At 41.2% G+C, this 12,138-nt stretch overlaps 1 protein-coding gene across 5 annotated transcripts in view; it reads right to left on the bottom strand.

Annotated features, from left to right (window-relative positions):
• Positions 1–12,138, bottom strand: part of AMPH (amphiphysin) — a 265,823-nt gene that overhangs the window by 105,638 nt on the left and 148,047 nt on the right. For all 5 annotated transcript variants that reach the window (XM_088018242.1, XM_088018243.1, XM_028108945.2 and 2 more), the window contains exon 3: positions 9,502–9,556. In XM_088018242.1, coding sequence (XP_087874368.1) covers positions 9,502–9,556 — 55 coding nt within the window. The remainder of the gene's footprint in view (positions 1–9,501; positions 9,557–12,138) is intronic.

The raw sequence follows: 12,138 nt of genomic DNA, 5'->3' as shown, positions 1-12,138 counted from the left end.
AAAAAAGAAAAAAAGTTTTTCTTTTTCTAAAGTTATTAAAAGTTACATATATAGTTTTAAATCAGAACTCTCAGAAAGCTTAGAGTTCTTAACTCTGCGGGTCAGAATTTCCATTAGACTTACATTTGGTGTGTGTTGCAAAAACTATGGTTGTTAAATAGCAGGAAGGATATAAAGTGTCCTTGTGCAACACACAGATGGAAAGTATCACCAAGTCTTTTCCAGTCTCTGCTCTGCCCCTCCTTCAAACCATGGAGGATACAGTGCACATTGGGTGGAGACAGCGCAGGGCTGAGAACAGTCCCTAGTGCGTTCTTTGGCTGGTGACTTGGAGAAGCTCCCCTTCTGGCACCAAACCCTCCCTAATGACTGGAAGCTGAGACCTGGCCCAGTTGGTGTCTTGGCTTTTGTCACTAGGGGATATGAAATTTTCCTTACAAACGAAAAGCATCTCATAAAACTCAATGCCCATGACTCCACAAAGGAAAGTTTTCATGAAACTGAAAGCTGCAACCATCTAGACTCAACTAGATGCTTGTTGGATTTAAGGGCATCGGTTCTGGTTTCAACTATGAGAGAACAAAATAAAAGATGTGTGAAGTGACAGAAGTAAATCCTTGAGGAGTAGGTACAAAAGTCAGCATGGTATTTCATAGTACAGTTTCTCTCTAGGCAGGGAACACCCCCACTCTCCTTCCTCCAGTAAGATGCAGATACAGATTTGGTCTATGCACTTGAGAAATGTGAAGGTTTCCAGGACACATGAAGTAGGAAAGCCTGCAAACCCTCTCTCCATGAAGCAAATCACTGAGCACACTAAAGGATCTCCCAACAACATCCTGTATGGCCCACACCAGCTGAAAAGACTTGGTGACCAAAAGCAGTGATGACATGAAAGCATGTAGGTGTAGAGACAGCCAAAAATTAATGCAAAACCTGCAAGTGTCCTCTAGCACTCTGAATGAATCCCCTAGTGAGAATGTTCCCTCTTGTATGTGCAGTTACTGCTGAGGTGGACCAACATGACCTCCAGCATCTCCATTGGCTCCTCCCCAAGGACAAGCAAGCCTCTACTAAGAACTGTACCCCTCGAATGTCAGTCACTGGTTGACACCCTTCCATAACTCAGATGCCAAAAGGCTTCTGAAGGTTTCTCTTAAATCTTTGTCGTAAGCCCGACGAAATTATAAATAGCTGGGTAGACAAGTTCTTAAGGTCTTAAGAGGAAGAAAAAGAAATGATGGTGCTGTAGGACAAATAACCTTTGTGGTGAAAAATAAAACTGTGAATGTAAGCTTAAAATAAAATTATACAAGACCTTACTCATTGGGGCTAAAAGCACAATGTTGCAGTAAATATCCCTCCTAGCAGCCAAAAATAACCACTAATTGCTGTGTGGATAAATAGTGATGGAAAATTTGGAAAGAGTCCATTTTGACATAGAAATTGTTTCTAGAATATTCCATAGGAAGCACTTGGATGGACACATAAGTGAACAAGACACAAGCTTTGGTCTTAAGGGGCCTAAAGAATGGCAAAGATTTTAGGGATTTAGAACCTACTCTGCTGACAGAGCATAAGAGAAAAAAAAAAAAAAGCCAAAACCCAAGTTCCCTTCAAAGTAGCTTGGCAACATTAAAGCAGAGAAGATGTTGTAATGTATGGTGATTAACATAACAATAAAAAATTATTTAAAAAAAGCAGAAAAGATGTTAAATGCTACCTCTGGCATTTAATAATATCTATATCCAGTATTTTCTTAAAAGATTAGTGATTTCCAAAACTGCAAGACAGGCGTCATGCATAGAATTATTATTTTACTACTGGATAGGAAGCACTTCCCTTGCTTTAAAATTTTGGACCTTCTCCAAGGCATTTACTGCAACATCCTCTTTCCCTCTGCAACCAAATTTGCAAGCTTCTATTCTCATCCTCTAAGATTTGTTGCAGAGATTACACTGCTACAAGAGTCCTCTTTGTACAACCTGAGGGTGTACATTTTAGTTAAAAATAACATCAGCTAAAATACATTATGACAATAACCAGCAGCAACCATAAACCATTACAAGAGTATCTACAATATTGTAAGTATCTGGCAGCTCTGCCCATTATTTAGAAGAGAGCTGTTTAAGAAGCCAGCAGTTGGCTCAGAGGAAAGCAGGATGGGAAGTCTTTCTCCTAGAGATTTCAGGAGAGCAAATATAGGAACAAGAGTTGGGGGGGTAGGCAGAGTGTGAGATGGCTCAAAGACAGTCAACCCTCCCGCTGGGTCATGCTCACACATAACAAGCACATACAACTAACAAGTACCGATGCCACCATCTGGGCCATGCTCCGTGGAGAGGAGTTCTTGTGTGTTCATTATCCCAGTGTCTGGCCTCCATGGCCACCCCCATGCCAGTGACTCCTGATTCCAAATCCCTACTGGACATCTCCACGTGGATGTGCTTCTGGTTCCCCACGCTTCACATGCCCAAAACCAACTCAGAACTTCCTGACAAAACCTCTACTCCTCTTCCCAATCCTCATGAATGTCACCCGGTAGTCCCAGTTAGAAAACTGGATTCATCCTCCCAAAGTGAGTATGCCACCAAGGCACACCAGTCCTGCCTGAAGCCCCTTGCTTCCATGCCCACTGCCACAGCCCTCAATTGCATATCCATCATCTGTCATTTGGATTAGATGAAATAATGTAAACGGTTGAGCAAAGTACTTCTACAAAGTTAACATTCAAATGTCAGCCACCATTATGAAAAACTTTTTAGAAGGCACTGTGGCATAATAATTAAAACTATTATTTGCAATCCATCAGCCTTTGTTAAAATCTGGTTGCCAACACATGTCATCTGTGTGACCTTAGGCAAGTTATCTAACCATCCTAGACTTCAGTTTTCCAAAGTGTACACACGACTTTTCAATGATAGTACGTGCTGTGGCCATAGTTAAAATTGTATGAAATGAGACAGGAAAAGCTTACATCAGTGCCTTGCACAAAAGTGCTCAATAAATGTTAGCTTTTTTCACTATCATTATTAAATCCTGGACTAGATTTCTAAGAAGTCTCTTGCAGCTTCATCTCCTCTAGCCTGAATCCCACAAAACCACAGTAACTATTTTTCTAAAATGCTAATCGGATCATGTGACTCATTCCCTTGCCTACAGTGATGTAATGACTCCCTTCTGCACTGAAAGACCAAAACTCCAATATGATAGGATACATAAGCATACCTACCTTACCACATCTCATCCATCTCAGATTCTTGCTTACACTCAATTATCTACTTGTTCCCTAAAGAGCCCAAGCTTCTTCCTGCCTCCTGGACCTTTGTATATGTAGCTTCTTCTACCTGGAAAGTCCTTCCAACATCAACCGCAGTCTCCAGCATATCTTTTTTCTTTTGTTTTAATTTTATTTTATTATGTTATGTTAGTCACCATACAATACATCATTAGTTTTTGATGTAATGATCCATGATTCATTGTTTTCGTATAACACCCAGTGCTCCATGCAGTACAGTCTCCAGCATATCTTATCACCTGGTAACTAGTTATACTCCCTTCCTAGGTCCATTTAAGCATAAGTCCCTTGGAAGGCCCAACCTGGTCTCCTGTCCTTCGGGCGGGGGGGGGTCCTGTCCTCTGTTGTGATGCACATAAGGCACACTTCTGTTAAAGTTTGTATTACTATGTATCTTTGGCCTTTTTGTTTATTTAACTTTCTCCCCATCTCTGCTGCCAGCTCCATCAGAGTAGGCACTGTGTCTTATTCGTCTCTGCATCTCCACTCCGAGAACAGCGCTGCACCCATAAATGGGGCTCAATGCAACATTTGCTGCTAAAATAAACGAGAACAAAGATCTACCTTGCAAAGCCTAAGCATCAGCAGAAATAATAGTTACCTACAGAGGTGAATGGCACCCTGTGATCATAAGACGAAGAATAACCTTATTCCCCAGAGTTTTAGTAGTAGAGATTTGGAGGGCTTCTGACAGCACCTGGATGGATGAGGAACACCAGGTAGCTGAGAGCTTGGTGATCTTCCTACCACTGACCCTGGGACCAGACCCAGGGGCCATCACTCTAGGGCCAGATCTCCTTCCTCCATAATGCTGCCTGCATTACAATACAGTTAGTTAGCTAGTGTTCTTTTTTTGTGAAAGCCAGAAAAATTGGCCATGAAAGCCCCTTGAAAATCCAAATTATGATTTATTTAACACCTACCCACTGTCTGTCTTTCCTTGTGTTCCCCAAAACCCAAACTGTGCTCCAAGGAACCCTAATTCTTGGTATAACTTTGAGAAGAGGAAAGCATTCCATCGTCAAATACCTGGTAAAAACTGCCCACCCACCCACAGGGCTTCTGGAGATTATATTAACATATTAAGGGCCCCACAGTAATTATGTTCTGTTGGAGAATTCACTCCAACCAGCCTTGACCAAAGTAATATAGACATAGGTCCCTTTCATGGAGTATCATTCGTTAACAAAATGTGTTGGGGAAGAGTTGCTGGCAAGTCCTCTCTCCTACCTATGGGGATGTGACCATTAGCAGTGGAAGCAGGACACAGTCTACAACATTGAAAGGCTGCTTTGATGCTGCACCAGTGTCTCTCTGGAGCTAATTCTTCCCTCAGTGGATGCTCCTAGACCCTAGTAAGGAAAAGAATTATTCCATCTTGTTTAAAACAGCAGTCTTCCTACTAAGGATGTAAAACTGACCAAAATACAGAGACTTGAGAAGGAGATTGAATTCACTCCTTCATTCAATACATTTATCCACATTAAAAAAAAATCAGCCAACATTGAATAAAAAAAAAAAATCAGCCAACATAAAGAAAATCCTGTGGGGGCATCTGGGTGGCTCAGTCGGTTAGGCGACTGGCTCAGGTCATGATCTCATGGTCCTGGGATCAAGCCCCACATCAGGCTCCATGCTCAGCGGGGAGTGTGCTTGAGGATTCTCTCTCTTCCTCTCCCTCTGCCCCTCTCTCCACTCGTGTGCATGCTCTCTTTCTAAATCTTTTTTAAAAAAATCCTGTGCTTGAAATAATATATGACATCTTGTGTTCAAATCCTAAACCAATAGTAAAAGAAATACCTAGAGTGCTTTCTATTTTCTGACTGAATTGTTATAAATACTTAGGGTTAATTTTTTTAGAACAGTGAAGTATGAGCTCTATGAATTTGTGAAAGTTGTCTGAGCCTTACTTCTTTACAAATGTCAACGAAGGTTGTCATGTATCATATAACTGTGTTGGGTGGTTACAAAGAGGTAATAAGCCTATGCTTAACTCACAGCCCAGCACACAGGAAGTGCTCATTCTAAAGTAATAGTAGTAAGTTATCATTACTCCACTGTACAGATGAACTCAAATTTGTGAAATCAATGCCCTACCAACAGTCATATAGTTCAAAGGCTGGATAAGACAGTGGATAAAAAAAAGGAAGGCCACAGGGACACTTGGGTGGCTCAGTCGGTTAAGCATCTGCCTTGGGCTCAGGTCATGATCCCAGTGTCCTGGGATTGAGTCCCACATCGGGCTCCCGGCTCAGTGGGAAGTCTGCTGCTCCCTCTGCCTGCCATGCCCCCCACCCCCGCTTGTGCTCTCTCTCACTCTCTCACCCTCTGACAAATAAATAAACAAAATCTTAAAAAAATTTATTAAAAAAAAAAGCAAGCCCACAACAAGGATGGACCTAGAGGGTATTAAGTGAAATAAGTCAGACAGAGAAAGACAAATACCGTACGATTTCAGTCATATATGGAATTGAAGAAATAAAACAAATGAACAAAGGGGAAAAAAGAGACAAAAACCAGACTCTAACACACAGAGAACAAACTGGTGGTTGTCAGAGGAGAGGTAGGTGGGGGGATGTGGGAAACAGATGAAGGGAATTAAGAGTTCACTTATCATGATGAGCACTGAGTAATGTGTAGAATTGTTGAATCACTGTATTGTACACTTGAAACTAATATACCACTGTATGTTAACTATACTTCAATTTACAAAAAGCAATGCATTAGGAGCATGTGGATGAGAGTTTGTATCTTGGCACTACTGTTTACTAGTTCATGACCCTGAACAAGCTATTTAACCTCTCTGGGCCTCACTTTGTCATCTATAACATGAAGATGATGGGAGTACTTACATCAGAGTTGTCATAAGAATTAAAATTATATGCCTGGCCTATACAAGCTTAAATATCATTTAGTTTAAAAATCAATTTCACCAATGTTTTATTATTATGACTATTTTTTTATTCTTAAGATTATTATTTTATTACTTATCACGATCTTTGAAACAATTTCACACTTCCACAATGAGATGGCTAGAGTAAGTTCTTGGAACTGGTACTACTGTGTCAAAAGGGATGCCCCCTCCCCCCAAAAATAGACACTTAGAGGCTTTTGCCAAATTGCCCAGGAAAGCTGTCTTACCAGCAGTGTATAAAAGGGGTCTGCTGCGGGGGTGGGGGGGAGAAGATGGTGGAGGAGTAGGGGACCCTATTCCAACCAGTCCCAGAACTGAGCTGCATATCTTCAGTGCCATCCCGATCAAAACTCCAATGGCATTTTTCAAAGTGCTGGAACAAACAATCCTAAAATTTGTATGAAATCAGAAAAGACCGCGAATCGCCAAGGAAATGTTGAAAAAGAAAAACAAAGCTGGGGGCAACACGTTGCCTGATTTCAAGCTATATTACAAAGCAGTGATCACCAAGACAGCGTGGTACTGGCACAAAAACTAGACATATAGACCAATGGAACAGAATAGAGAGCCCAGATATGTACCCTCAACTCTATGGTCAAATAATCTTCGACAAAGCCGGAAAAAAAACATGTATGGAAAAAAGTCTCTTCAATAAATGGTGCTGGTAAAATTGGACAGCCGCATGCAGAAGAATGAAACTGGACCATTTCCTTACACCATACACAAAGATAAACTCAAAATGGATGAAAGACCTCAATGTGAGACAGGAATCCATCAAAATACTAGAGGAGAACATAGGTAGTACCCTCTTTGACATTGGCCACAGCAACTTCTTTCAAGATTCATCTCCAAAGGCTAGTGAAACAAAAGCAAAAGTGAACTTTTGGGACTTCATCAAGATAAAAAGCTTCTGCCCACTGCAAAGGAAACAATCAACAAAACAAAGAGGTAACCCACAGAATGGGAGAAGATATTTGCAAATGACACTACAGATAAAGGGCTGGTATCCAAGATCTATAAAGAACTTCTCAAACTCAACATCCAAAAAACAAATAATCAAGTCAAAAAATGGGCAGAAGACATGAACAGACACTTCTCCAAAGAAGACATACAAATGGCTAACAGACACATGAATAAATGTTCATCATCATTGGCCATCACGGAAATCCAAATCAAAACCACATTGAGATACCACCTTACACCAGTTAGAATGGCAAAAATTGACAAGGCAAGAAACAACAAATGTTGGAGAGGTTGTGGAGAAAGGGGAACCCTCTTACACTGTTGGTGGGAATGCAAGTTGGTACAGCCACTTTGGAAAACAGTGTGGAGGTGCCTCAAAATATTAAAAATAGAGCTACCCTATGACCCAGCAGTTGCACTCCTGGGTATTTACCCCAAAGACACAGATGTAGTGAAAAGAAGGGCCATATGCACCCCAATGTTCATAGCAGTGTCCACAATAGCCAAACTGTGGAAAGAGCCGAGATGCCCTTCAACAGATGAATGGATTAAGAAGATGTGGTCCATATATATAATGGAATATTACTCAGCCATCGGAAAGGATGAATACCCAACTTCTTTTACATCGACATGGATGGGACTGGAGGAGATGATGCTAAGTGAAGTGAGTCAAGCAGAGAAAGTCAATTATCATATGGTTTCACTTATTTGTGGAACATAAGGAACAGCATGGAGGACATTAGGAGAAGGAAGGGAAAAATGAAGGGGGGCAAATCGGAGCAGGAGACGAACCAGGAGAGACTATGGACTCTGAGAAACAAACTGAGGGTGTTAGAGGGGAGGGGGGTGGGGAGATGGGTTAGCCCAGTGATGGGTATTGAGGAGGGCATGTACTGCATGGAGCACTGGGTGTTATACAAAAACAATGAGTCGTGGATCACTACATCAAAAACTAATGATGTACTGTATGGTGACTAGCATAACATAATAAAATAAAATAAAATAATAAAATAAAAAAAATAAATAAAAGGGGTCTGCTCCCCACAGCTTTCCAATGCTATGTATTATGGTCTTTTTAATCTTAATGTCTCTAAACATTTGGAAGAAAAATGACAGTATCTCCCTTTTGATTTTACTTAATATTCTTTGATTATCCGTCCAGGAGGATAAGTGAAAACTCTTTTTGAAACTTGAAACTATTTTTTCACACTTATTACCCATCTCCAAGTTCTTCTCTGGCTAATTTTTTCTTCATATGTTCTACCTATTTTTTCTTTTAATCAACTGATATTCATTTAGCATACTTACGGAGCTCACTTTCATCAAATACGTTGTCAAAATAATTTTTTTAAACATATACATAAATTTGATATATTTATGAGGTCAAATCTCTCAATCTTTCCCTTTATGGTGTCTGTCTTTTGGGTTGCCCTTGTAAAGACCTTGTCAACCAAGACTAGAGACTAAGTCTACTGTATTTTATTCTAGTACTTTAGGACATGTCTTTGTATGCATATTTAACTCTTTACTAGATCTATAACTGAGAAGGAGGGAGTAGAGAATGAGCTTGAGGATCTTACTTTTTTCTGGGTATTTCGCTAGTTGATGCAAGACCCCTTGCAGACGATCCATTCTCCCCCCGACTAATCTGGAAGTCTGCCTTGTGATCCATCACATCCATGGGTGCACCTGGATCCGTCTCAGTGCAGGCAGCTGTATAAGGTACAGCAGGCAGGAACAGAGCACACCTCCCTACTGCCCTCTCCTCCCTCCACCACCCACCTCAATTCTTTGCCTTGCATGGCTGAGGCCAGAAACCAATGTCACAGCCTCTCAGTCTACATCCAGTGGCAGGGCTGCAAGTGCAGCTGGTCCCCATAAGTCACAGGTAGTCCAGGTCCTTGATTTCTGATAACCCTCCACCTGCCTCTGCCATAACTCCTTGCCCCTTGCAGCTAGAGGGCTGAAGTGTGAGTCTGTGAGTGGTCTACTCTTGGGACATGCTCTCCCTTAGGATATACCAGCTGCAAGTTTTCTTAAACAAGGTCTCAAGCTCGCTCTACCTCACAAAGCTTCCTAGAAGTCTCTGGTGTAGGAAGCACTTATTCCTCATTGCCAACATAACAGTAGACATTTTTTTCTTGTATATTCTGATTATCATTTCAATGGGAATTTGGGGGTGGGTGGAATGAGCACCTGTGCTCAAGTATGCATCTTGCCAGAAAACCAAACAGCTTTGTAATTAACACTTAATCCCGCCACTCATGAATATCAAGAACAATCTGTGCTTGGTAAGGTAACATGCAGTAAATGACTCACACATTACCTTTGATAGCTGCTAAATATCCCCGGAGTTCTCGCTGAAGCCTGGTACCCTCCGCCTGAAAGACACACAAACACAGAGATGCTAAGCATCTTGTCTATATTTTGCATGGAAACACTTGTGAGGCAGTAAGTCTTGGAGCTATTATTACCCGAGACTCATTCTTGAAAGAATATAAATATGTACACACAGCCTAAACAAGGCACCCATCAGTGTAAACATTTACAGAGATTTTATTCAGCTTAAAAGTAAAGGCAAGTAAGATTTTGCTGAGAACAGAAACTATGACCCACCAGACAGCCTCCTATATACTCAAGAGCCAGCAAATCCCTAAATTTTGATGTATGGAATACAGCAGTCGGAAATTGATCATCACTGTTCAGTATGGTAGCTACTAGCTACATGTGGATGAGTGCTTGCAACGTGGCTTGTCCAAGTGGAGATGTACTGTAAATGTAAAATACCAGATTTCAGAGACTTAGTTCCAAAAAATCTAATTAATAGGTTTTATATCGATTGCATGTTAAAGTGGTAATAGTTGGGATATACTGATGATGTGGTTTTGGAATATAGGTGAGGTTTGGTGGGGTGGGGTCTGGGGCCAACAGCCAAGAAAGAATTCTTTAGACGTCTTTGGCACAAAATGGTGGTTTTATTAAAGTACAGGGACAAGACCCGTGGGCAGGAAGAGCTACACTGGGATTGTGAGGAGCAACTGATTTTATACTATGGGGTTGGGGGAGGTAAAGAAAAAGGGAGGTTTCCAAAAGAACTTTCATATGCTGAAGAGGACCACCTACAAAGTACCAGAGGCCTTGCCATTGTCAAGTTAAGGTTGTTTTTCCCTCTAGTAAAGCAATAACATTAAGACAGTTGGGGGCTTCCTGGAAGAGTATCACAAATATCCTAGCTAGGAGTTGGGGGCTGGGGGGAGGTTGCAGGGTGTCAGCTTATGCTTTGTCTTCGGCTAGCCTTCTGCTCTCTCATCACTGAGTTAAATAAATTATATTATTAAAATGAATTTCACTCTTTCTTTTCACTTTATAAAATGTGGCCACTAGAAATTTTGAAACTACATTTGCGGTTTGCGTTTTATTATTATTGGACATCACCAAAACGGAGAAACTCTGAAATCGTAAATTTTGACATATAAATCTTTGTTTTGGTTTGGATTAGCCTTAGAAACTCTGAGACTAAGATTAGATTGCCAGTAGTAGAGAAATGAGGCAGGCAGGGGATAAGCACCAACGCAGGGTACATGATCAAGCAAGTTACCAGGGTGGGCATCCCAGCCTTAGTCCCACAGGGGAGCTTTCGGAGAAAATGTCAGACACCCTTTAAATATCTTAACTGGGGAGCAAGGGAGGTGGGGCATTCATGCCGCTCTTGGGGGATGCCAGAGAAAGCACTCAGGCAAAAAGCTGCCCTCTTGGACAATAGCAACAAAATCCAGCGGGCTCGGAAAGGGTAGGTCTAGGGCACTGCAATTGAAAATATTTTTAAAATGTGCATTTTAACTGCAGAATCATTTAATAAACTTGCAGAGAGCTAGCACACAGAATGACTCTACCTTGGTAATTAATAAAATAGCAACTATAATAGTCACATACTACTCAACAAGCATGTGTTAGCATTTAGCAACAATAAAAGGGGGGTTAGGTATGAAGGGAAAAAATAACCTACTTCCTTCAGTAAATTACAGTCTAGTAGAGGAACTGAAGTATCGAAATAAAAATTGCATTGCAAGCAGGTTACATTTAGCTCTGCAATAACCATTCCAAGTATTCGGGGGTACAAAGTAAAGACAAAATGCTCATCACATTTAAAGACAGACAGTGATTAATACAAAGAAACTCTGAAAAGGAGTGTTTAAGGATATAGCTGGACCTCAAAAGGGCTTCTGGATGCGATTATTAACTTACATGGTATAGTATATATAGTGTCTCCACATGGTTTAAAATCAAAACTCTACGTTTCCCTTGTTTTGCTGAACAATCCAGAAATAATCATGTGAAGGCAACTGTCACAAGCTAGATTAAAAACAAAACAAAACAAGAAAACAGTCTGGATTTCTGAAACATCAACGTAGAATGGAAAACTGTAGAGAAAGGATGAGGAGAATGAATAGAAAATACTGATGATCAACACTTAGGTAAATGTAGAGGATGAAGAGGATCCAGAGAAGAAACAGATGGAGTTAGGCTGAGGTTGTTAATACCACCACAAAAAGCATTTGGGGAAGAAAGAAGTACATCTTCCCCATACTTAATATCTATCATCGGACAGGCACTATGTCTGATTCTGAGTATCTAAACTGAAATGATAAGGCTGTGGGAGGCTGTATCATTGTCAAATCTACTCTGCCTCCCTGGAGACCTGATCTGATTTGGGGGAGGATTACACTTCTTGCCCATCAACATCAGCCTTGGCCAATGATACGTCCTATTCCCGAGCAGCCAAGAGCCATCATGCAGTGCTCCCATTTCTTTTCCCTCTACCCTGAGTTCTGTGACACTCCAGATGTGAGCTGCTTCTCTGGACCGGATCACGGAGTGGAGAGAACATGGAGCACAGCTGCCGTTCATAGTTTCACGAGCGAGAAATCAACCTCTGTGGCCGAAAGCCACTAAGGTAGTGCTG

The sequence above is a fragment of the Eumetopias jubatus genome, unplaced genomic scaffold, assembly GCF_037043125.1.
Source record: "Eumetopias jubatus isolate StellerSeaLion01/CBP00866 unplaced genomic scaffold, mEumJub1_p1.0 scaffold_14, whole genome shotgun sequence".
NCBI classification, from domain to species: Eukaryota; Metazoa; Chordata; class Mammalia; order Carnivora; family Otariidae; genus Eumetopias; species Eumetopias jubatus.
This window is presented reverse-complemented; position numbering and strand designations above follow the sequence as displayed.